The 26,652-nt window shown below is 41.7% G+C and overlaps 1 protein-coding gene across 2 annotated transcripts in view; it reads left to right on the top strand.

The window, feature by feature from the left end:
* Positions 1 to 26,652, top strand: part of ADGRB3 (adhesion G protein-coupled receptor B3) — a 703,006-nt gene that overhangs the window by 38,917 nt on the left and 637,437 nt on the right. Inside the window, exon 4 of one of the 2 annotated variants that reach the window (XM_084826875.1) lies at positions 4,172 to 4,247. The exons of the other annotated variant lie outside the window; for it this stretch is intronic. Within the exon in view, the coding sequence (XP_084683001.1) occupies positions 4,172 to 4,247 (76 nt within the window). The remainder of the gene's footprint in view (positions 1 to 4,171; positions 4,248 to 26,652) is intronic. 2 annotated transcript variants of the gene reach the window in all.

The following is a 26,652-nucleotide window of genomic DNA, read 5'->3' on the forward strand; positions in this document are numbered from 1 at the left end:
TCCTGGATTACTGGTAGTTTCCCCAAGAGACAGTTTTATTATACCTAATAATGAAGATTGCCAACACCCAAATGTTTGTTTTCTGAAAGAATCATTGCTACACTTACAAGATAAAATGAAAGAACTTTATCGGCTAATAACTGAAGTTATTATTGTGCCACATGGTCTTTAGATACATGTGTTCCCCAAGGCCTTGCTAATTATACATCACAGATTTTTCAACTTGCTGTTCGGCGTTCTTTAAACTGCAGTTGTTTAATGTTTTTTCTCATTACTTTTCTAATTCTTTTATTGGTCTGATCCCATTTTCAAAAAATATCTATAAACATAGGTAGGATTTTTTATTAGTTGAATCCTTCTGCTGTTTATATAATCTCATGAATGGCAGCTCATTAAATATCAAAGAATAACAGAAAGTGTTTTGATGGAAACTCATTCTGCTGCAAAAAAAAATGTGGTCTCTAAAATAAACTGCTTCTGTTCAGACTGGTCAGAGCCTCTGTAATGCACATGTGGGGCTCTTGTGTATTTTAGCTTCTCTGTTCCTTTTAATAGAGGGGAAAAGCTCCATGGATGCATCCCTTTCACCCGTGGTGTCATTTGATTAAGAGATCACTCCCACTGAAGTGAGTGATAAAACAGTTGTAGGCACAGAAACTGCATGTACACATTGGAGCCACCATGTCCACAAGCTTCAATGTGTTCAATTTAGAAGAAATTTATACTATTTTGTCCTGTTATTTATGTTCCCAGTCAGTCCAATTTGGACTCTGATGACTGCAGTGTCCTTGATCCCAGACATCAGCAGTTCTCACTAATTCAAACTCCATCCCTAAGCCTACACTGGACAAACATCAGAATGGGCTAGCCATGTGTTTTCAATACTAGCACCCTTCCCTTCCTCCAGATAGAATCTATTTCCTCATTGAGATTCTGTAGGAAAAAGTATCATTACCCATCTTTAAGAGAGATTAATTAAGCTTTGTAGAACTGAGCTTTGCTTCACATATTTTCTAAACGTGTTTTAACTAAAGCCAGGTACCTATTGCTTATTGAGGTTATAAAAGCATCAGCAATGGATAATATTTCAGCAATAGACATTATTATAATCATTGGACTGTTCCATTCTTTTAGAATCAGGAATGCATTTTGTTTAAAAATGTAAATAAAATTTATTTTTAAACCTCAGGTTTAGGCTTATTTTTTAAAATTAATCACACTTCCTGAACTATCGCTCTTGTTTAAGGAAGTTGCTGCTTGAATTGTGATCTTAATAAATACTTAGATTAATTTTTATTTAATATCCTGTTGTGGAATTCTTTGATTACCAAAATTCAGAAGTTTGAAGTTGTTTACCCATTATCTGTCTACATCTTCTGACCAAGAAAATATGGGTAACTGACATCCCAACTAATATGCAGGTGAATTTTAACAAGAGTCTGGATACTTTTCTCTATTTGCAAGATAAATAAGGAGAATAAATATTGAATGAATGAATTCATTAGATACTTATTGTTACAGGTCCCACTTGTAATAGCGATCTCAGTTCTCCTGTTGGTCCATATGTAGCCAAAATGGCACAATCCACAAACAAGAACATAAGATGTGCCATGCTCAGTCAGACCAAAGGCCTATCTAGTCCAGCATTCTGTGCCCACAGTGGCCAATCAGATGTCTGGACAGTGCAATAGCAACCTCCCATTTGTGTTCTCCAGCAACCAGTGCTTGGAAGCATTCTGCCTCTGAGACTGGAGGTAATATATAGCCACTATGGCTGGTAGTCATTAATAGGGCTTGGGGTTTGCAGACGTGCCCCCCCCCCAAGAAAAGAAAACAAATCCCAGACAAACCCAGTGAGGAGTGAACACACTTCGTTGCCACAGAATGCTGATTGTGTATGGGGGGTGGGGAGGATAGGGACAGGAAACCAGTGGTGGGGGAATGGAATGCAGTATCCTGGAGGAGGGCATGGCTGACTGACTGGAACAATGAACAAGAGCACTGCACACTGCAGCATTTTGTTGGAGGTTTCACTTGTTTTATATATTTTTTGTTTTATCTTTGTTGTAAGCTTCTTTGAGAACACAGTTGGCACAGTTATAGGTGGCATATAAATATTTTAAATAAGTGATGTAAGACCTTTACTGGGAACCTTTATTGGAAGACCTTTACTGGTGAAGTGGCCAAGTTTGCTGATGACACCAAATTATTTAGGGTGGTCAAACGGGATTGTGAGGAGCTCCAAAAGGATCTCTCCAAACTGGGAGAATGGGCATCTAAATGGCAATGTGGTTCAATGTAAGCAAGTGTAAAGTGATGCATGTTGGGACAAAAAATCCCAACTTCAGGTATAACCTGATGAGATCTGAGCTAGTGGTGACCAACCAAGAAAGAGATCTTAGGGTTGTGGTGGACACCTCGATGAAAATGTCAACCCAGTGTGCAGCTGCTGTAAAAAAGGCAAACTCCATGTTAGGCATAATTAGAAAAGGAACTGAGAATAAAACTGCCAATATGATACTGCCCTTATACAAATCTGTGGTGTAACCATACTTGGAATACTGTGTACAGTTCTGGTCACCGCACCTAGAAAATATATTGTAGTGCTGGAAAAAGTGCAGAACTAGGGCAACTAAAATGATCAAGGGGCTGGAACATCTCCCCTGTGAGGAAAGGTTACAACAGCTGGGATTGTTTAGCTTGGAAAAAAGGAGGGTAAGGGGAGACATGATAGAGGTGTACAAAATTATGCATGGTGTGGAAAATATGGATAGGGAGAATTGTTCTCCCTCTCTCAAAATACTAGAATCTGGGGTCATCCAATGAAGTTGATTGGTGGGAGATTCAGGACAGATAAAAGGAAGTACTTCTTCACACAGCACATAAACTATGGAATTCACTACCACAGGAAATAGTGATGGCCACCAATTTGGATGGCTTTAAAAGGGGGTTAGACTTCCTGGAGGAGAAGGCTATCAATGGTTACTAGTCCTGATGGCTGTATGCTACCTCCAGTACCAGAGGCAATGAGCCTGTGTACACCAGTTGCTGCGGAACATGAGCAGGAGGGTGCTGTTGCACTTGTGTCCTGCTTGTGGATTCCTGGTAGACAGCCGGTTGGCCACTGTGAGAACAGAATGCTGGACTAGATGGACCCTTGGTCTGATCCTGCATGGCTCTTCTTATGTTCTTAATCCTGGAGAGCTACTGCCAGTCTGGGTAGCAAGTACTGGGGTACATAGAACAATGATCTGATTCAGTATAAGACAGCTTCATATATCATATGCCCCCCCTTCATTTCCCCAACTTAAATCCCTCCTGCTGAAGATGCTATTAGTCATCAGGGGTGGGGAGATGAGTAATTATTGTACCTGTCTTTTTCCCCTCAGTGGCTAAAAGCAGCTTTGGAGGTGGATTTACATCAGGTAAGCACTGAGAGGGAAAAGGTTAACCTCTTGTGCCGCAGAACCACAACCCCAATCCAAATTCCATGCCTACCCGTGGCTGTTTTTAACTAAAGCAAAATATACTGTGGTAACTGATCACAGATCTCCCGTGCCATTTCTATTTTAGTGCTGTGCTGAAAATTTCTCCCACCAATATTTTTTTACTATTCTCATTCTATTTGAGGCGTTATCCTCGCAGAATCAGGGCTTCTCCGCAATCTTTTTTTCTCTAATTCAGGCATGATCTTCAAAGATTCGAAGCTGTGAAGCTTCACAACTTGGAAGCTTCAAAGATCATGCCTGAATTAGAAAAAAAAAATTGCAGAGAAGCCCCGATTCTGCGAGGATAATGCCTTAATTAAAAAAAAAAAAAACATCCAGAGCGGGGGATAGGAGGGGGTAAAACTCTCATTTGAAGGGATACAACAACCCCCTGCTCAATGCAGGAAGCCTGATTCCCAGGCAGTCGCCCATCCAACTACTGACTGGGGCTGATCCCGCTTAGCATCCGAGATCAGACAAGCGCGCACAGGAAAACAGCAGGAAAACAGCACAGCGCTTAAGTGAACCGAGCTCGCTCATTCGATGAAGCACTGCAACAGGGAAAATGGGTGAGTGTGAATAATCACGTTTTAATGCGAGAGCGTTTAACCCGACGGGACACCGAATTCATTGCTATGGCGGGCGTAATGTAGATCGGCCCCTAGACTTCAATGAAAGTTGAGTTCAAGGCACCTTGAGGTAATTCCTCCCATGGAGCTTTTTCAGATCAGGATGTGCAGGCAGCCAGGGAGGCTAGGTGTGATTAGCTAGGGATGTCAGAGAATTTCTCCACGAATCTCTGGGAGGCGAATGCCAACGCATTCGGCCCCCCGAAATTGGTGGAGAAACGGTCCGCCACCCCCCCCGCCACCCCCCCCCCGGGATGGGACTTACCTTGCGCGAATGTCCCTGGTGGCAGCAGCTCCCGGCGGCGGTTCAGTGGCGGTTCGGCAGCAGCAGCGGCCAGTCTTCCAACCGGCTGCCGCCGCCGCCATTTCCAAGTAAAAAAACAACAACAAATGTGATAGGCTACGTAAAGATTTACGTAGCCTATCACAGCTAGATTTTCAAAAAACACCGTGATAGGCTACATAAATGTTTACGTAGCCTATCACGGCTGACTTTGGAAAAAAAAAAAAAAGCGCGTACGCAAATGGTGGTGGTCAAGGAATTTGCGTTCCTTATTTGGGCACGTGTAGTCTACATAAACATTTACGTAGACTACGGTGAAAATAAGGGCAACGCTATTTGCATTGCCCTTATTTTCGCCGTAGTCTACATAAATGTCTACGTAGACTACACGTGCCCAAATAAGGAATGCAAATTCCTTGAGCACCGCCATTTGCGTACGCGCTTTTTTTTTTCCCAAAGTCAGCCGTGATAGGCTACGTAAACATTTACGTAGCCTATCACGGCTGACTGCAGGGACGCAAACGGCGGCGGCTATGGCTGCCGCCATTTGCGTCCTGGCAGGAGAAGAGGTTTCACAGCTGGAGGGACGGGGCGCCTCCCCCCCGGCCAGAATTTTGGCCGGAGGGACGGGGCGCCTCCCCCTCGGCCAGAATTTCGGGGGGAGGGACGGAGCGCCTCTCCCCCATGGCAAAGCAAGCTGCGGGACCAGGTAAGGGACTTTCGTCCATCCCTATATTAGGTAAGCTCAAAAACACCACAAAAATACATTATAAAACATCCTGAATGAGGCAGAACAATAGAAGCCTCTTTCATGAGGGGAGAAAACTTTCAAGAAATTGGAGGACAGATTTTGGCAGAGCACTAATTCCACTTTATCCCCCGAGCTAGACACAACACTGCCCCCACCTGCATTGCTGGCCCCCAAACTGGGGGCTAGCCTGCCAGGACAGTTGATACTGTTGCAGCACAAAAAACCCCAAACCCCTTTCCAAAAAAAGGAAGCTGTGCTACAAACGCTGCCAGTGGAGAGCCCTACCTGGGAGACACGGTTGAGAATTTCTCCTCCCCCTGGAGAAATTTGGTGAAATTGTCTCCCACATTTCTCTGCCCACAAACTGCAAGAGGCCATTTGTGCACAGCTCTAGTCTATTTGACTTTTCCCATGACTATAGTATATAGTTATGTATATCCATCTAAGCAAGTGTTGTCTTCTCTAAGGCTTAGGTTTCCCCTAGTCATGCTATCTCACATCCTTTAATGAGATATGTCCAGGACCCGAAGAGTGTCCTTCTGTATACAAAGCCTGTGGTTCCCCGTTTTCAGTTTTGGAAACTCCATTACGTTCTTTTAATGACAAATTTTTCTACTGAGACAATTAAAAAAAAAATTTCTTTGTGAATTTCTGCTGGCTTTGTCTTTGACTTGACAGTTAAGCTGACTTATGTTGTTATGGTCTGCAAACAAGCAAAACTGGCTTTAGTCCATAAATGAAATTTAAACTGGATTTAATATTTTAAAAGGAACTGATTTGGAAGTTAGCAAAGGAATTCGTAAAAGACAAAACGGCTGGCTTGCTTCCACCTCAGAATAAGCTCTTAGCGATTGAATGGAGAGGCCTCATAAGGTATATAATAAAGACCGTTTATTTAAAACTATGTTGTTATTACAGTATATTGCCATTTATCTGCTAACCCTTTCAATGATAGATCATTGAATGTGTGGTGTATGAATAAATCCACACTACCATGGGGTTGGAGGAAATATAGTTTTGTCTACAAAGGTTTTGGATTCCTTTATTACTCACTGTATGCTAAGCTATAAACTGGTCACTCAGGCTATTCAGTTTTATTTTATTTTTATTTCAAGCTTTCGTGCCATGTTCTCTGCCAAGTGAATAACAATCACAATAAAACAAGTACCAATAATAAATTACCAAACGAAGTACCAGTAATAAAAAAATAAACACAATAAGATGCAAAACACAATTTAAAACCATAGTTGTTGTTTTTAAAAGGCTAAAACATGTACAAAATCTAAAAGTCAGAAATCAACCCTAACTGCTATTAGCCATAAAATACTTCCTTAAAAAATGACTAGAAATGGGAAGCAACAAGAGATGTAGCCAGACACATGCTTCAAGAGGCAAAACCGTAGGGGCTCCCATTGAGCCGATGTGTCTCTGTGCCTGTATCTCCACAAAAGACAAAACATGAAGCAGTGCCTTCCCCAGTGAGCTGAGGGAGGAGGAGGCACATGGGGGGGAGTACACTTCTAAGGTACCCAGCTCCTGGTGAAATGATGTAATTTAATTTATTAGCGGTTAACCCCCAACCACAGTGCCCAATAATCACAGGTGTGTATTCCCTGTCTACTAAAATGTGTTACAGGACTGGAGATGTGGCTGTCCTCATGCTGAGGTGCACTGACTCCCTCACACACTGACAACTTTTTAAGATAGAATAGAATGCTTTTATTAAAGAAAGCAACAAAAACCACACATTTCATACCTTGTACAGAAACAGAAAGAAAAGAGACTTGCACAAATCTGCCAGCAGAGACCCTATGTTGCAACTCCAATATCTCTGTAATGGAGCACAGAGAAGAACCCTCTGAGTGTGGATATAAGGCAGCAGCCTTGCCCATAATCCAAAACTGCCTTATATCACCTTATTCCTTATAATGACTATTATGCTTACAGCCATAAATGGAAACTATGATATTTTAAGATTACTGATTGAGCTCTACCACCACTACTAGTTTGATTACATTGCCCTCTAAAATCCATATTTGGGCACTACCCTTATTAGGTCAATTCAAAGGTCACAAAATGTGACATCTTTCTTTGAGTTGAATTAAGGAATAGGGTGCATCTGAGCACATAGCTCAGACCCAGATTTTTTTTTTTTTCAGGATCAGAACGGAATTCACTGTCCTTTCTCCTGAAAATCCACTCCCAATTCTCCCCACACCCACAAGCTTTCTTCTTTTTAGCAGCCTTATTTGGGGGGCGGGAGTCTTCTTGTTGTTGATGCTGTTAATCAGTTGACAAAAACCCTTGAAGATCAATGGCTATTCAACCTGGGATCTACCAGTAGATCGTGATCTACCTTCTGCCCACTACTGACCTAAAGCATTCTGTAAACCAAATTAACCCTTTAGGGCAGACTGTGTTAACTGGTTCCCTAGCTCTCTTAAAAGTCCCCCCCCCCCACACACACACACACATGCACAACTGAGCAGTGACCAGGTAATGATCCTTCTATGACAGTGATATCATTGACATTGCTCCCAAGCATTCACCCATGTCCTAGGCTGGCAGATAAGATCAGAGCAGATAGATGTCTTGTCACATGAATGGGGTCTTGGATACATTGGGAAAACCCCATAGTTACCATGATGGCCATGATGTCCTGAGCTGTACCCCACAATGGTGCTCCCATGTCATTTCCTCCTTTTTTAATTTGTTTTTTCTATTTGGGTCAACAAACAAATTTATCTCCCAACTAAAACTTTTGAAACCTATTACTTTCTTAACTTGTCATTACTTGTCACTAGTCCAACAGAGCTATAATAGGCTTCCTTTTAGATGTGAAAGCCTCTCCTAATATGCATAAAGGACATTATGCAAATTAGTATTTAAGTTTAAACACAATTTTAAATGGAAAAATACATATGCTGCACCATGAGTTCTGAATGGCTGGATTTCCTTGCAAGAAATGTGCTAACTGGAACCTGATCCTTCTCCAGTCACTGCTTCTGTGTTTAACGGAAGGAAACCCAACCATTGTGTGTGTGATAGTCAGAATTGGGAGCATCATGCTATGTTTTTCTACCTGCTTTGGGAGGGTTTCTGCCCTGAAAGGCAGCCTAGAAATATTTTAAATAAAGAAATAAAAATAAAATGGCCTTCTCTCTGTCCCATCAGCCAGGACGGCTTCTCTGTGGTGGCCCCCACTCTGTGGAACTCCCTCCCTAGGGAACTCTTCCATGCCCCCTCTTTAATGAGCTTCTGCCATGCATTAAAAATGTGGATGCAATGAATATGAACTTGAGAACACTCCGGGAGAGAGCGGAGGACAGGAAGGCTTGGTGTACTATGGTCCATGGGATCACGAAGAGTTGGACACGACTTAACGACTGAACAACAACAAGGGTATTTTCAGAAATATGATGTTTTTAATGTAGAATGTTATTGTTTTAAACTGTTTCTATTATTGTACATCGCACAGAGTGGCTGGGTGACCAGCCAGATAGGCGATTAATAAATTTAATAAATAAAATCAAATAAAAATACCCAAGTTCTAAATGGAAAGCTTGCTTTAAGATAATGTAAGTTGAAGCTGAGTTAATGATAAAGGTCAACTTGGAGTGAAATAAAATAGAGAAAAAAAAATTTGAGCCCAGACTTCAGCCTGATAGGAAAACACTAGGAGGAGGCAGTGCTAAAAGTGGGATGGGTTGCCTCCCCACTTCTTTTCAGGACAGCCTATAAATACCCCATTTCTTTTCAGACAGATATACCTGTGTCTCGCATAAGTATTCACTTCCTTTCTTTTCTCACTTTGAAACATCCCACTTCCTTCCAAACCATCCTGCTTCCTTTTTCTGCCACTTGAGGCCCACTGGGAGGAATTCTTTTTCTGCTCCAAGGAAGCTACCCCATTCGTTTTCTGTTTGAACTGGAGGAAATGTGATTCAGAAAGAATCCCAGTTAGCTGTAGCCCTAAAAAAATTAACAGATTGGCATATAGGGGAGAGATTCCATTTAAAACTCTTTCTGCATCTCCAGACTTGTGATTCATCTGGCCACCTTTAGGATGTATGAAAGCTCCAGACATTGACTCAACAGTTCAATAATAAAGGTGTCACCAAAGAGTGAAAGCATTACTTAGGAAATCAAAAGGTGCTTTCATTCAATCACAGTCTCCTTTACTTCAGTGCAAACTTATCTGGTTTACAACTGAATGATAGTTTCACTGCTTGACTTAAAAACTGCTTAACTGCTACTCCCAGGACATTGGATCCATTATGATATTAATAACACTCACGGAAAAGCTTAGCCAAAGTGTAATGTATGTAAGATTTCTTTTCTTTTCCCATGGTTCTTTATGTACAGAGAAATTAGGTTTCTGATGGGCCATGATATGATTCATTCATCCAATAAATTTTTGCCATGACTTGAAAATTTGCTAATGTAAAGGACATAATTTTATTTAACCTGTAAGCTTCTACAACTGTGTCATAGCAGTGTAATTGATGCAAAATATTAATTAAAAAGCTGCTTCTTAAGTCAGGTAGAGTTAATCAGATGCAAACTCTGCTTGACAAAAAATATGGCAATTGAGGATTTGAGAGCATTTTTTTCTGCTATGTGTGGGGTTTTTTACTAATTAAAATGTAGCAAAACCACTAATGTATTTTGCATACAGCTCACTGATAAAGTCCATTCCTTGGATATACCTAGCATACCCTAATTATCTGTGTAATATTTCAAATCACCTATAAAGTGTGTCTCACATTGTTTATGAAGGTTATAAAGAAGATACTGCAGTATATTAGAATTTGTGGGCTTGATCAGGGTTGTGGGGTTTTAATTGGGGTTGTTCCTTGGACCATCAACATTGGGGTCCTGTGGTTTTTAATTTGGGGTTTTTATTCTGAATCAACAGCTTCAACATTTCAAACTAAAATGGATATGTCTCCCTAGATACCAATTCTCAACTGGGTATTCATGCATCATAATTTATTATTTGTCATGAAAGTACCGGGGCTCAGTTTGTACAGTTGCAGTAATTGTAATCAAGGGAGGAAAAATTGCTGCACAGCTTTAGCTTACCTTTTGAACTAAAGGAAACGCCCAAGACAGAGAGATGTATTTGAAGCAACATTAGTTATAGTACGATAGGCACCTTTGCAGTGCAATTTTGAACATAGCACTATGATGTACACTTGATTCTTGCATCTTGTTGGTGCAGATGGTATAGGTCAAACATAGATCAGTGCAGATGGTACAGATTGGATACAGGTCGAAGATGCCTGACAGAGCAAAGCGCACAGAGCAGGTCAGATGCATTTTACAGATGTGACAAATCAGCACATATCCATGGTAAACAACAAGACAGACATGCCCTTACCATAGAACTGTAAGAATAAATCTGAGGGTGAGAATGCAAATGCTAGTTATGTTATGCAATAATAAAATGCAATTGATTTAGATCTCCAGGAATTATTTGGATGCTTAATGCATTCCTGATAACTTTATATTTTTGGCTATAGCCAATTGTCATTTGTCACTTTCAAAATATTTCTGCAGTTGCTTCAGCATCTCACCATATGCACACAATTCACCACTCAGGCAAAGCACTCATCTCATCAGATAAGAAATATATTCTCCCCCAACTCCAATGACCTTTCCTCTTTTGTCCTTGGAACTAGCATGTGCCTATTTGGGGAAATGTTTCAAAGTACGCTTGTGTGCTAACAAAAGAAGCAGCACAGCACTCATCCCTTAATTTCTCTTTCAGGTAGGAAACTTCATTAGTAAAGTGGTAGCAAGGTCAGACAATGATGTAATGCTGTCAGTCATTAGATGATAACATCCTTTCAAAATGTGAACAGAAACATCTGTTGTATATTTCAGAGACACACACACTGTGTGGGCAACAAAATATAATTTTTACAAAATTAGAAGCAGGAAACACTTTCATCAAGCCTTTGGTATTCTCATAATCTGTGTTTTATAGATGAGTTTCTGCATTAGTCTGTTGTCACAAAAACAGCAAAGACCCTTGTGACAAGTTACAGATGAGGAAAGCAATCCTCTTTCAAAAGTGGACTGAGGGGTTAGGATGGGGTGCAAGTGCTGCTCTGCAAGTGGACAGGAGCTCCACCAGAGTCATGGCACATCTGTCCCAGAGACCACTGCTATGCCCTTGGAAAGCTCTTTGGTCATAGGAGTACAGCAGGTGGTATTGCTTCTGGCAATAGGGCCACATTTGGGGCATTCTGGAGTATGTTGGGGTGAGTAATGGGCAGCCTTGGATCCATCAGATCCAAAGCACCCTCACTCCCCTGTCCTCCCTGCCCCGATCAACCTCTTTAACTATGTAGTAAATCTCCCTCCCATTGGTTTCAATGGTAAGGAAAAGTAAAAGGAAAAATCTGCCTGTTAAAAACCTCAGCAAAAAACCCACTCTCCACAGCAAGCCAGAAGTTGTGGACCATCTGTGTAACTCACCCCACAATTTAAGATTGCTCTGTTGCACATTTGTTTTGGCATTTGTTTTATAGGCAAAAGCCTGTTTTATGAAATGCATGTTGTGTGTGAATGTTCTATTTTGGAAGTCAGATATGTTCCTTAAAGCTTAAAATCTTAAGAAGGATTTTACTATGTTTATTTTTGATTGCACACAATCAATTTCTTTATTTCTATCTGATGCATTTGTTTCAATAGATGACTTTTTGGCTGTGGAAATTGCAGGTGTGAGTTCTGGATTAGGAACACAGTGGAGGGCAAAGAGATAAACTCCCCAATCTCATGCTAGGACCCTGATCTGGATTGGATCCCCTGCACTTCCTTTTGAGTAAGAGAAAAAAACAACTTAGCTGCTAGATATATCTTTAAAGTAACATATACCTTGGCTTTTAGACAGACAGCTTCCGGGGCTTCTCGCTTCAGTTGTTGGAGAAAGAAGAAGCTGTCTTATTTTATTCATTTGTTCAAAACATTTCTATCCCACTCTTCAGTCAAAGGACTCCTGGAGTGGATTACAAGAATCAACAGACAGTCCCTGTCTTCTGTCTCTAAAAAGACAGAAACTCAAGAAAGGGATCTGGAGGGAAGGGATGGGGGGGAGCATGATGATGATGCTTGATTCAGTTACCCAGATGTCTGGGAATATATCAATTGAGTAGATATGCATCTATTGGCCATCTGGGCTGACCTGTTCTTTGCTGGCCTGTCTTTGCAAGTATATGCTTCTTCCAGGTCTGCAAATAGTCCTGATCTGGATCAAGTGACTTTTCACAATATTGGTGAAACCGGGCTCTGTGTTGAATCCCAAGATGGTTTTACACCCATTGAAAAGAAGTGGAATGGCATCCCATCCCACTTCTAGCACTGGCTATGATGTCATGAGATGTTTGCAAACTCTGCCCAGAGACAACCTATCAACAACAGCAAGAGTCAAATAGTTCAGCATCTATTAATGAATTGACAGTTCAGCTGGTGATAACACACAGGGCCTTGAGACCAGAGGGACAGTGAGCTAAGTAGATGGGCAAGGAAGCCCAAGCTAGAAAACTAATTGAATGGAAAATGAATATCTACAGAATGTTCTCAAAGGTAGGTGTTTTAGGGAAGAGAATACAAAGTAGGCAGTGGGATAAAAACCTGGCTGAAAAGTGACTGGGAAAGGAGCATAAGAGTCGCTATCCCCCTTCAGAAGTTTGGGGCTCCACATACTCAGCTAATGTGCCTGGTTCTCCCTTCAGATGCACCTCTCAATTAATTGAAGGCTGGGTGGGGCCTGCAGTGGATAACAGGAATAGTGACTTTGGGGACAGAGTCAGCATGCATGACCCCAGTTCAGTCCCCACACCAGAGTGTATGGAACCTAATTTCTGAGGAGGGTTAGTAAGTAGGACCAAATGTCCTTTTGCAAACTTTCAGCTCACCCCTGGGACTTTGGTTGTGTTTGTGCAAGGTTCTGAGAATCTGCATTTTCCCAGGTGAAGTATTTTTGGGTCAGTACTATTAGTTAGCAGGCGGGACAGTCCCTCATACAAGGCCAGGAAAGAAAGCTATTTTTAGGAAGGGTGTGTAGGAGTTATGAATGCTGAGCAGGCAGGGGACCTGAGGAAAAGAGAGAGATGCATGTCTGCTGTAATGAATGTTGGTAAAATGAAGTAATTGTGTAGAGTGGGTCTACAGGAGCAGCTTTAATTGTACAATGAAATGCTACAGCTGGGGCAGGACCACTTCTCAGTAAAAACACTGGTTTTGTATGCAGAAGGTTTCAGGTTTAATGTTTGGCATTTGTAATTAAAATAATTAGGTAGTAGGTTGTGGGGAAGACCCCAACCTGAAACTCTGCCGAGCTGCTGCCAGTCAGAGCAGGGAATATTATGCTAGATAGACTAATGATCTGACCGGGTATTGCTACAAAAACCTGGGATGACTGGGTAAGATACAGACTGAGACTCAAAAACTCGAATGCAATGCTTAGAATACCTTTACTTTACATAAAATGGTTAGTTTCAGTTCATTCATACTTGTCACATTCACTCAGATAATTAATCATGTTGGAGCAACTGGTGGCTAGCCAGGTCATATACTCGGAAGCAGGAGGTGTGCTGCACTTAGCTGCTTCTCTGGTTTCCATATCTCCCTCAGAATTCCACTGACTTTGGTGTGTCTTAAATACTCTTTCTTCCCAAGTCTGTGGAAGAACACATCTTTTGACTACGGGTCCTGGTTGTACATTAGTTGGGCTTATTTTTAGGGATGTACGAATTGTGTACCTTCTGTGCTGCTTGACTTCCACAGTTTGCGTCCAGTGCTCCATTCCACTGTTCACAAGCCCCTGGAATTCTCCTCTTTTTTCCACTCCAAAAATTACGTAGATAAATCTGTACCGACAAACGTAATTCCTGTGCCCAGCCGTCTCCTTGAGTCTGCATAACTTCTGTAAGAATTGCTATTTTTCGTAAATATTTACGTATTTTTCCCCCTGCCCTGACATGCAGTAATTGTTGTTGTTGTTCAGTCGTTCAGTCGTGTCCGACTCTTTGTGACCCCATGGACCATAGCACGCCAGGCCTTCCTGTCCTTCGCTGTCTCCCGGAGCGTGCTCAAGTTCATATTCATTGCATCCGTGATGCTATCTAGCCATCTCATCCTCTGCCGTCCCCTTCTCCTTTTGCCTTCAGTCTTTCCCAGCATCAGGGTCTTTTCCTGAGAGTTTTCTCTTCGCATTAGGTGGCCAAAATATTGGAGCTTCAGCTTCAGTATCTGTCCTTCCAATGAGCAGTCAGGGTTGATTTCCTTTAGGATGGACTGATTTGACCTCCTTGCAGTCCAGGGGACTCGTAAGAGTCTTCTCCAGCACCACAGTTCGAAAGCATCAATTCTTCGGCGCTCAGCCTTCCTTATAGTCTAGCTCTCACAGCTATACATTACTACTGGGAAAACCATAGCTTTGATTAGACGGACCTTTGTCAGCAAGGTGATGTCTCTGCTTCTTACTATGCTGTCTAGGTTTGCCATAGCTTTCCTCCCAAGGAGCAAGCGTCTTTTAATTTCATGGCTACAGTCACCATCTGCGGTGATCTTGGAGCCCAAGAAAGTAAAATCTGTCACTGCTTCCATTTCTTCCCCTTCTATATGCCAGGAAGTGATAGGGCCAGATGACATGACCTTAGTTTTTTTAATGTTGAGTTTCAAACCAGCTTTTGCACTCTCCTCTTTCACCCTCAACAAGAGGCTCTTGAGATCCTCTTCGCTTTCTGCCATTAGGGTGGTATCGTCTGCATATCGGAGGTTGTTGATAATTCTCCCGGCAATCTTAATTCCAACCTGTGATTCATCCAACCCGGCATTTCTCATGATGTACTCTGCATATAAGTTAAATAAGCAGGGTACTCCTTTCCCAATTTTGAACCAATCGGTTGTTCCATGTCTGGTTCTGACTGTTGCTTCTTGACCCTCGTACAGGTTTCTCAGGAGACAGGTAAGGTGGTCTGGTACTCCCATCACTTTAAGAATTTGCCACAGTTTGTTGTGATCCACACAATCAAAGGCTTTAGCGTAGTCAATGAAGCAGAAATAGACGTTTTTCTGGAATTCTCTTGCTTTCTCCATGATGCAGCGAATGTTGGCGATTTGATCTCTAGTTCCTCTGCCTCTTCTAAACCCAGCTTGTACTTCCGGTAGTTCTCGGTTCGCATACTGCTGAAGCCTAGCTTGTAGGATTTTGAGCATCACCTTGCTGGCATGTGAAATGAGCGCAATGGTGCGGTAGTTTGAACACTCTTTGGCGTTGCCCTTCTTTGGAATTGGAATGTAAACTGACCTTTTCCAGTCTTGTGGCCACTGTTGAGTGTTCCAGATTTGTTGGCATATTGAATGCAGCACTTTAACAGCATCATCTTTTAGGATTTTAAATAGCTCGGCTGGAATACTGTCATCTCCGCTAGCTTTGTTGTTACTAATGCTTCCTAAGGCCCACTTGACTTCACTCTCTAGGATGTCCAGCTCAAGTTCAGTGACCGCACTATCATGGCTATCAGGGACATTCAGATCTTTCCTGTATAGTTCTTCTGTGTATTCTTGCCACCTCTTCTTAATCTCATCTGCTTCTGTTAGGTCCCTGCCTTCTTTGTCCTTTATCATGCCCGTCTTTGCACAAAACGTTCCCTTGAGATCTCCAATTTACTTGAAGAGATCTCTAGTCTTTCCCATTCTGTTGTTTTCCTCGATTTCTTTGCATTGTTCATTTAAGAAGGCCTTCTTGTCTCTCCTTGCTATTCTCTGGAACTCTGCATTCAGTTGGGTATATCTTCCCCTTTCTCCCTTGCTTTTCGCTTCCCTTCTTTCCTCAGCTACTTGTAAAGCCTCATCAGACAGCCACTTGGCTTTCTTGCATTTCTTTTTCTTTGGGACGGATTTCGTTGCTGCCTTCTGAACAATGTTACGGACCTCCGTCCATAGTTCCTCAGGCACTCTGTCTATCAGGTGTAATCCCTGAAATCTATTCCTCACATCCACTGTATATTCATCAGGGATATGATTTAGGTCATACCTGAACGGTTTAGTGGTTTTCCCGACGTTCTTCAATTTAAGCCGAAATTTTGCAAGAAGCAGCTCATGATCTGAGCCACAGTCAGCTCCAGGTCTTGTTTTTACTGACTGTATGGAGCTTCTCCATCTTTGGCTGCAAAGGACATAATCAATCTGATTTTGATATTGACCATCTGGTGACGTCCATGTGTAGAGTCGCCTCTTGTGCTGTTGGAAAAGAGTGTTTGCTATGATCAGCATGTTCTCTTGGCAAAACTCTATTAGCTTTTGTCCTGCTTCATTTTGTACACCAAGGCCATGCCTGCCTGTTATCCTGGTGATTTCTTGACTTCCTACTTTAGCATTCCAATCCCCTATGATGAAGAGGACATCTTTTTTTGGTGTTAGTTCTAGAAGGTGTTGTAGGTCTTCATAGAACCGATCAACCTCAGCTTCTTCGGCCTCAGTGGTTGGGGCATAGACTTGAATTACTGTGAGGTTTGCCTTGGATTCGTACTGAGATCATTCTATCATTTTTAAGATTGTACCCCAGTACTGCTTTTCCCACCCTTTTGTTGACTATGAGTGCTACTCCATTTCTTCTAAGGGATTCTTGCCCACAATAGTAGATATGATGGTCACCTGAATTAAATTCGCCCATGCCTGTCCATTTTAGTTCGCTGATTCCCAAGATGTCGATGTTCAATCTTGCCATCTCATGTTTGACCACCTCCAGCTTACCTTGATTCATTGATCTGACATTCCAGGTTCCTAAACAATATTGTTCTTTACAGCATCGGATTTTCTTTTCACTGCCAGACACATCCACAGCTGAGTGTCCTTTCGGGTTTGGCCCAGCCGCTTCACTCTTTCTGGCACTACTTGGAAATACCCTCTGCTCTTCCCCAGTAGCATATTGGACACCTTCCGACCTGAGGGGCTCATCTTCCGGCGTCATATCTTTTAGCCTTGTGATACGTTCCATGGGGTTTTCTTGGCAAGAATACTGGAGTGGGTTGCCATTTCCTTCTCCAGTGGACCACATTTTGTCAGAACCCTCTGCCATGACCTGTCCATCTTGGGTGGCCCTGCACGGCATAGCTTATGGCTTCACTGAGTTACGCAAGCCCCTTCGCCACAACAAGGCAGTGATCCATGAAGGGGGTGCAGTAATTACTTTTAGCCAAAACACTTCCTCTTCCTTGTAGGGGCTTCCCAAAAGAAAGCTGTCTTAGGTGTGCCTGAGAGATAAAGTATTTGTTTAAAGCAATGCTGTTTTAAAGAAAGACAAAACCATTTCAAATGACCGCGCCAGTCCTGGAGCTTAGCAGAGAGAATAATACATTGTGCAGGGCTCCAGGACCTTTTCCTTTCTTTAAAACAGTGTTGCTTTAAACAAATAGTTTATATCTCAGGTGCACCTAAGACAGCCTTCTTTTGGGAAGCCCCTAGGAAGAGGAAGCGTTTTGGCTGGAAGTAAACTCCCCAATGGAGAAGGAGGATTTCAATTTAAAAAGAACACCCACAAACAAGGTGGTGAGCACAATTCCTTTTTTTAAAAAACGTTATGTATTTATTATCGGAATATACTACACTGCGCTTTTATTTACGAAAATTTTGTGACTCTTTGCATACAATGAAAAAAAAGCCACATAACTGCTGGCTCCACAGGATCTCGTGGTGCGGTTCCACAGAGGATTCCGTGGCATGGACTGAAGGGAATTTTATCCCATTTCAGTCCTTGGCAGAATTCTCTGACATCCCTACTTATTTTATCTCTTTTGGAAAGTCCTTTTTCGGTGCTAAAGGACATCACCTTTCCCTTAGAAGCCTTCACCACCACTTCACCTGCTGGCAGAATTCCTGAATTGTAGAACCCTTTTCTCAGTTCTTGGGCTTATCTTGGAAGACACTTTGTCTAGTATTTTTCCCCAAACTCAGCTAATTACATGCATCTTGTTCACATTCCACAGTTACCTTTGCACGTACGCACACCTGTTTCTTCCCAGTTGTACTAGAACCTTTGCCTGCTTTGTTACTTTGCTTCTTGGGTAGCCCCTTCACTCAGAGTCCACTGCAGCCAACACAGGACAGTACTTTACATTTTAGAAGTATTTGTCAAAATTACTCATAGTATCAGAATTTAGCATATTTAACTTACCAAAAAAAATTTGTTAATCAGCTAGATCTTGGCTCAAATGTTAGTCAGCAAAACAAAATGACAAACCCATTCAGCAGTAAAAAGATATCAATGTTTTTTGACATTGTCCAGTACAAAAGAGAAGCTATACTTCCTGGGTAATTTTATTTACAGAATAAATAGCTGCCTACTGGAGTCATGTCAGTGATTTATTGTTCCAATACATTAAGGTGATAACAGAGCTGTTTGTCCTATCTCCTGCATTCTTCCACAGAGGGATCAAATTCCGGAATGATTAATTTACACATATGCTCAAGTCAATTTAATTGGTGCCATTTATAAACAAGAAAGTGATCCAGAAAGGGTGACTTGTACATGAAAAAATGCTTACTTTCACTGATTTCTTCCTTCCTGAATGTAATCTTGTTTGAGTTTGGCACCTGCTTCCCATCCCTCCTACAGGTGATCTTATTGTCAGATCAGTGACCATCTGTTACATTAGAGAACAGGACAGATCCTTGAGCATAGCAGTCATTCATCCCTTTGCTGTACATGGACACCTATGGATTGAGCTTATTGTGTACAACTGAACCTGAGTTTATACCATTTGTTTGACCTTCTTCATGGATGCATTTTATACAACAGTGAACTTACTATATTTTGTTGCTCAAATTTCCTTGTTCAATAATAGTAACAAATAGTTCAGCTTTATCTACTGATACCCTTTGTTGGTGAAAGGGTATCAATAGATAAATTTGAAATAGACAGAATTCCACTCTTTCAAATAAGTCACTTGATGTTGGGGCTACAGAAATGCCTAAGCATTTAGATGAGTTAAAGTACTTCAGTCCTAAGGAATATCTGGAAGTTATAATATGCAAAAGTTATATGTGCAATATTTTCATCTTTCTTTAAAAGGGCAAAATGATCTAGTCATTAAAAATCCATCAACGAATCAGCCAAATGCCAAGACATTCTTACAAAGCCTTTGGATTCTACAAAGACATGGGAATATTGTAAATTCATAATATTTACTGAGGTGGCATTATTAACATTACTGTAACCAGATGCAGTGCCCTAAAGAATTTAGCTTGTTCAATTAACACAAGGAAAGCAACAGCAGTAATAACAACAGTGTGTGTGGGTTTATGCATTGGCAAAGTAATATATGATGAAGAGAATTTTATTTCCCTGCCCAAATCAGTATTTCCCCCAATAATCTTCTTATAAAGTTAACATGTAAAACTCAGCATGTGCAACATTCAGCTGGCATTCTGGCCAGTTCGCTCAAGAGTTCCTGTGTCTTACATTGCAATATCCCATGATTGCAATGTAAATATCACAGTATTACAATGATATATGTAAATTAAAAAATTGTTAATGAGGGAATTATTGACTGATGGGCACTAGAGGCAGGGCCTTTTCATTGGTGGCTTCTAGCTTAGGGAGCTTGTGAACTCCTTTCCAAAGCATGTGTGGTTGGCCCCCATTGGGGATGGCCTAAGGTCCTTGAAGACCCATTTGTTATGGATTGGCTGAGCTGTTTTATTTAGATATTGCTGACTTTTTGATGTAAGTTAGTTAACTGGTAAGCTTTTGATGACTTTGTTTTACCTGGGCTGAAGAATGTTTTAAAAAATATGCTGATGGTTTGTCTGTTTTTGTGATACATTCAACAAAGCATTCCTACTGGTCATAGGGAGATCTGTGCCAGAGCTTGTGCCATTTCTGAAGGTCTGCCAGCTTGTGGCAGCCAAGGTGATGGCTAGGTTTTTTCTCCCCCCCCCCCCGACCCTTACCTCCAATGGAAGGGAATTAGCTACATCCAGCTCTGTTTGGGGTAGTGTCAGATAATAAAGGAGCAGATAAGGATTCTGTGGATCCTTGGCTGTCCCCAACATGTCCCTGAACCGCCCCATTTTCAGCTCCTCTGCTGGGACAGCCACAGTGGCAGAAGGTTCTGCCACCACCATCCAGAAGGACCTCCAGCAGCAGACCTTCCTCTCCACCAGCAGAGAGGTTGTCCTGCAGCATTCAACAGCCCTTCAACCAGCAAGTAAGCAATACATTTGGAATTATGATTAAGAAACACAAGGCTATAAATTGTGTCATCCCACCCCCCACCTGCCCCATCGAGGGCCAGGATTACAGCTTTGGGGTGATGCCTAATATGAGTGAAGGATGCCCTAATTAATTATACACATATTAGACATGCTAATCTAGAGTAAAAGATGGAAGAAATATCTCAGAGCAGACCTGGAAGGGTAAACAATTTTGGGATTAGTTCAGAGACTCATGGTGCCTCTGTGACATCGGGGCTGCAGGGAACTGAAGCAAAGATGATCCAGTCCAGGGGACAGACTAAGCAAAATAATTGCTCTAACTGAAGAATGTTCCTGAACAGAACAACACAAATGCTGTGCCTCCAGTGTTTCAAACTACAGTTTTCAAAACTCTGTGGCTGTGATATGCTGTATAAAATCAAGGGGGAATAAAAGCTGATCATATTTTGTCTGCAATACTGCATAGGCTACTTAAATCCAGCTGAATTTCAATAGTTTAACTAATGTGCAGATTGCAGCTTTAATCTCCAACAGAAATTGCAGTGTAATAATAAATGGCTTCATCACTTCATCAGTAAGCATTCAGTCCTATTCCTTGCTGAAATAGTTTTTCTCTTTGCTTTTTGCTGCTTTCATTCTCCGTGGGCATTGTTTTCCCACAATCCACTCATCTGAATTGGGTCTTCTAGTTTAGAAACAGGATTGGGATCTCTGAATATTAGTAATTTTAAAAAATCTACTTGAACTAAGAAATCCTCTGTGATCTTTATACTCATGAACCCCAAGCCTTACATTTACTCAGCTGCCTAGCTGCTGATGCTCCATGGAGGATGGGAGGGATACAAAATTGAAAAATAATGAAACTGTATAAACTATAAAGACCATCCATTTTAAACAAAGTAGGATGGCCACCTATAAATAGCCAAACAAGAGGAAATGCATCACCCCAAAAGAGCACAGAAATGTGCATAAAATTTATATATAGTAATTTATATGTATAGATGCAAATTTAGAAATAATTATAATTTAAATAGAAATAAGTACATCTCACCATAGTGTGGAAGAGTGTGATCAGGTGACCTGTGTGTCTTGCTCAGTGAGCTGTCGAGGTGCTGCTGATGGGCAAGATCAAGGCCCAGCTCTTCCTTCTGATGGGTCTTTACCTTTATATCAGACTTGAACTGGACAGCCCTTCAAATAGAAGATGCCTCCAAGAGGACAGTCCTCTGGCAATGCATCAAATAGAGAACTGTCCTCTGTAGAAGAGGACGCATGGCCTTCTTCGATTTGATATTCATCTGAAACTAATGGTGCAATCATTTCCTTGCGTTTCCTTGGGTAGGACTGATACGAAATCATTTATGATGGCATAACACAAAGCTGTGCCAGCTAGCAATATTACATCATTATGCCATCATAATTTTAAGTTGCTGTAAGTGCTACACCGACATAATAGTAATAATAATAAGCAAGGGTAAAAAGGGGTGGAGTGTGGTGATGGAAGATCAGAGGAGAGGCCAACTTAATTGGAGTCTTATCTTTCCCAGGGTTAGGTCCTGCCTCTCATGCTGACATAAAGTTAATGTCAACAAAATAGCTGTAATAATTAATGAAACACCTCTTAAGGAGTTACTGGGGAATCCCAGACACCTGCCCCTTCTCCCCACCTCCCCTGCCCAATAAGAGGGTAGGAGGCTAACAAACACAGAAACTGATCATGGCACAGCAACACCAGTATACAAATCCCAGCAAGGGAACTCAACTCATATGACATGGAGATACATCACTATCTCTGTCCTCTGTCTGTAGAACAATGAGTGTACCAGTGAGAACTAAGTGATAAAGGGCTTTGGTGAAAAAGGCACTTTGCCCAATGGGAGCACTTTGCACAAACAAATAGGAAATACTTACAAGGAAGTAGGGGGATCAGATTAATAACACCTATCCTCTCAGATTACTTACAGGTACTCCTGTACACAAACACCCATCAGGAAGATCAATACTGTTCTGCAAATACGGCTACAAGAACAAAATATCAACAAGAGAGACCCATGAAGGAGGGGACTTTAATGTAGCCATGCTTTTTAGCAGGACTTCTGCATCACTCTCATCCCACCCACCCCCAAATACCCAGTGGTACAGACAACTCAAATATGCATGGCCACAGAGTGCAGATATGTCCAACAGCAAGGACAGGGAAAGCTATACTTATTATTCTGCTGTCTGTTCCACAGCTCTGAAAGGCACAGAAGTCTTCAGGAAAAAGATGGCTGGCAAACCTATGTGTATCTGATGCTGCCCGAACACACTCCACAACTGATACTGTTCAATACAATGTGTGAAGGTTTCAGCTTGTCTCTTTTTTATGATAGTGAGTAGGAAATGTCCTCCCTTGTTTCTTGCTCAGAGGTCATTATGGTGGGGATCTCCACAACCCATCCAGCTTTACCAGGGACCAGGGCTGCCCAGAGTGGGGAAAACTGGAGTAATTTGCATAGAAAGTGGGACCCTGCTTCAGTTCCTGTTCATTAGCCCCTACTCCAGCCCTGGCACTTTGTTCGTACAGGGCTCTACACTTCCATGGGTCCTTGTGGAAGGCAGTGGCAGGACTTCCAGCATCACACCTGCTCCAGGTGCCATCAACTGGTCAGTCCTGCTAGGTGTTACAGTCTGCATTTTGCTGACAGTTTTGCCATGGGGGCACCAGCAATAATAAAAGGGCATGGCTGTCCTTTCACATGGTTATTAAGGTGTGATGAACCAGGGAGGTATTTTAAATGAGGTGGAAAGGGGACTTATAGCAAGGTGGTCTAGGAAAATAACCAGCAGTCTCTGGCAGTCATTTAAATGAACATGAGTGGGTGGTGGGATGCGTGAAATTAAAGGCATCCTGGGGCATGAATGAATCAGACAACCACCTGTCTATTGGTAACAAGTGGTTCACAAACTCTGATTGGCTATCTCACTGCAGTGTTTCAGGTGTGCCTGTTTTCCCACCCCATTCTCCTGGTAACTTTTAGCCAGGGACAAAGGCTGGGACCTATTGTGTGCTGAGCCTGTGCTGTTTCACTGTGCTACCATTCCTTCAATCATGAGCTCTATTGCTGGAACCCCTGGGAACAATGTATGGGGTTGCATGAGAGGGAAGCATGCATGTCCTAGCCCTTGGGAGACAATTACAAAGGCCCCATCACAGGTCTCTCCTCAGCCTGCTCCTGTGGCTGGATAGCTAGGATATTTCTCTGCAGAGTAGGAAGACTAAATTCCAACCTGATGCTTCTGAAAGGATTTGTCTTGTGGGGAACACATCTGCATCTCCCAGGCGTGTGGAATTCAGCTCACACCTCCTGTTTCCCCTGGCATCACTCTTTCCCACTGAGTTACCAGCTGTGATCTCATCGTGTGCACTCTCCCTTGTCTATGTTTACCGCTATCCCTCCGCCTTGCAGAGAGATTGTTCATCTCACACTGATGCCATGCAATTTTCTCATGTGCTACGTTATTGGTGTTATCCTTGGTAGTGCAGTAGGAGCCAGATCCTTGTCCTGGGAAGCCTATGACCTATGGGTTCTGGGTAGGAACCTCCTAATTACTGCATCATGGGATTCTGTCATGGAAGAAGGTGTGGTAGGCTCTTCTGGGGAAAATGCTTGTGCATTGTGTGGGGGAGGGAGTTTGGCTGGATTCTCTGATGTCATCATGGTGATCTTGCTGGTGCTGTGTGTTGATTGGTGCATCTATGCATGGGTAATATAGGGTGTCAGTGAGTGACTTCAGTGTAAAATTCTTAGGGATGCCGGAAAATGCAAGGAAGTAGTCTAAGTAGAGTATAGTTCCAACAACTTCAGTCTGAAACAAGTAATTAAATTGAGACCTACCAGAATGTTTCATGGCTGAATGACCCTGAAATAAATAAATAAAATGTAGGTCGGAACTGCTCCAGATTCTAGCCTGCTAGAACTTCTAGGAAAATATGGTGGATTTCTAAACGTAAGAGACAGCAAGGATGAAACAGTTAGAGACAATGTAGAAGTGGCTATTGTTGCTACATTGACATTTTGACTTTGCTGCTGGAGCAGCATAGGAGGACCTCAATTAGTTATGTTCATATTAGATCCAGTATAGCAATGCTCAGCTTAGCTGGACCATAGATATGAGCTGCCTATGTTTAAAGATACTTCTAGAACACATATGACTTGCAGCATGTCTACAATGCTATGCTCAAGGAATATAGCAGTTACACAATGAGTACTAAATATTCATCCCACCTGACAATGTACATATTACAGTGCTAGGTACATCTGGTCATTTGTGTCTAAAAATTTGTTCCCAGATGGTGCTTTAATCTTGCAAAGACCCTTAACTGCAGACTCTGCACTCACTTTTGCCAGTGCATATTCTGTTCGTTTTATGTATATTCCATCTTCCTCCTAGGAGCTCCACATAGTTCTCCACCCACCTCCCACTTTATCCTCACAACTCTGATAGCGACTGGCCCAGTCCAAGAACATCCAGTGTGCTTCATGACTGAGTGGAAATTTGAACTTGAGTCCCTTGAGTCCTAGTCTGACACTCTAACCACTACACCACATTTATTTATTGCTTACGTAGACTCAAATCTGCAACTTCTGCCTGCTTAGGGAAGGCATTAACAAAATCATTTTTCCTTCAAGGCGATGAAATACAGTCTAGGACAGGGCTCATATACCTTTAGCCATTGTATGGAAAAGAGGCTTTTGGCAGAGGTAGTTTTTCTCATCCTGGCAGCATTGTGACATAACAAGCTGCGTCTACTTTTCTCTTCCTTTTTGTTGGAGATATGTTGTTGATCTAGCTAGGAGCTTTATCTCATTTGCAAAACAGCTGTTTCTCTTGGTATAAACTCCTGTATAGTAGCTCATGCATGCTTAAATCTTGTCTGTTATGCACATGACTTGTCAGCACTCTGAAAAACATGTTTCATTACTGGCACAATTGCTTTCCTGTAGGAAATTAGGTTTGGGGTTTTTTGGGGGGGTATTTTGTTTTTTTGCTTGCTCATCTTGAAGAACAGCATGGATGGTAGAAATATTCCATTTAAATGGTTCTCAGCCAAAAAGCAACAGATTTAATCAGTGGGTAGTGAACAGAAACTGTTGGAATTAATTGGGAAATAGGTCTCCTCTCCTGGTGTTACCATCACTTTGCTTCCTGAAGTCTATTACCTCTGTGCTTTCTGCTGCTGGTATCCCTCAGGTGAGAGGGAAAGAGGCATGCATTGGATGATCACATGCCAAGATGAGGATAATTAATATAAACTTCCTGAGAAATAAAGCTTATGTTAGCAAACTGCAGGATAATGTAATGCCAATACACTGGAAGATGTAATATAAAAAAAAAATGCGACAAAGTTGACTATATTCTGTCTTGACATTGTGATGAAATTGTGAGACACAGAGCTTAAAAAGGCTAGATATTTTCTTAAGGCACCTAAAACATGCTTATTGGCGGGGGGGGGGGAGGGGATTGGCAAGAAAAGTATATGCATGCAAAATATCGAAGTCTCGTTTTGAGCTTAATACACTGCTGCAAATTTCTCAAGAACATTTCATCTGTGTTCATATGACCCCTATAAAGCTGCTAAGGTCAACAAGACCCAGAACGAGTTGCTGTGTAAGAACCAATCATGCAAGGTAAATCTGCCTACAGGCCTGCTATATCTTATAATATGCACACCCCTTCTTCCTTTCCTTTTAAAAAAAATGCATTCAAGTACATTTTGAGACAGTTGATAGGAAAATATTCACATTCTGATGTAAGAAATATTCCCTTTTCAATTTGGAATTATTTACAATTCATATCATCACTTTATTATTCTTTCTTCTGCTTGCATTCCCTCACACACATTTTGTAAGGTTTTTGAAATTGATGCTAAATTCTAGAAATACACACTCTAATAAGATTCAGTTTAAAAGCTAATAGCAAAGTTCTTCCTGAAGTATCACTGAAGAAGTTGACTTGAAACTGATCTTGAGTTTATTACCTGCTGCCATCGTAAGAACTGATTACCATGAGAAGAGAAGAGGAGGAGGAGGAAGAAATACATGATTATTATTCAAGAATCTGGGACACTGCGATGGTGTCAAAACTAATCTACTATGCTAACCTTCATATGCAGAAAAATCACAACATTATTGAAAATAGATAGTTACTTTTTGTTTTGGGCATGAAACTATAATGAATGGTGAAATGCATTAGATCAGGAGTAGGCAACGTGGTGCTCGTTGGCAC

The sequence above is a fragment of the Heloderma suspectum genome, chromosome 1 (genome assembly GCF_057233095.1).
Source record: "Heloderma suspectum isolate Gila_16-S chromosome 1, 16-S_ref, whole genome shotgun sequence".
Lineage (NCBI taxonomy): Eukaryota > Metazoa > Chordata > Lepidosauria > Squamata > Helodermatidae > Heloderma > Heloderma suspectum.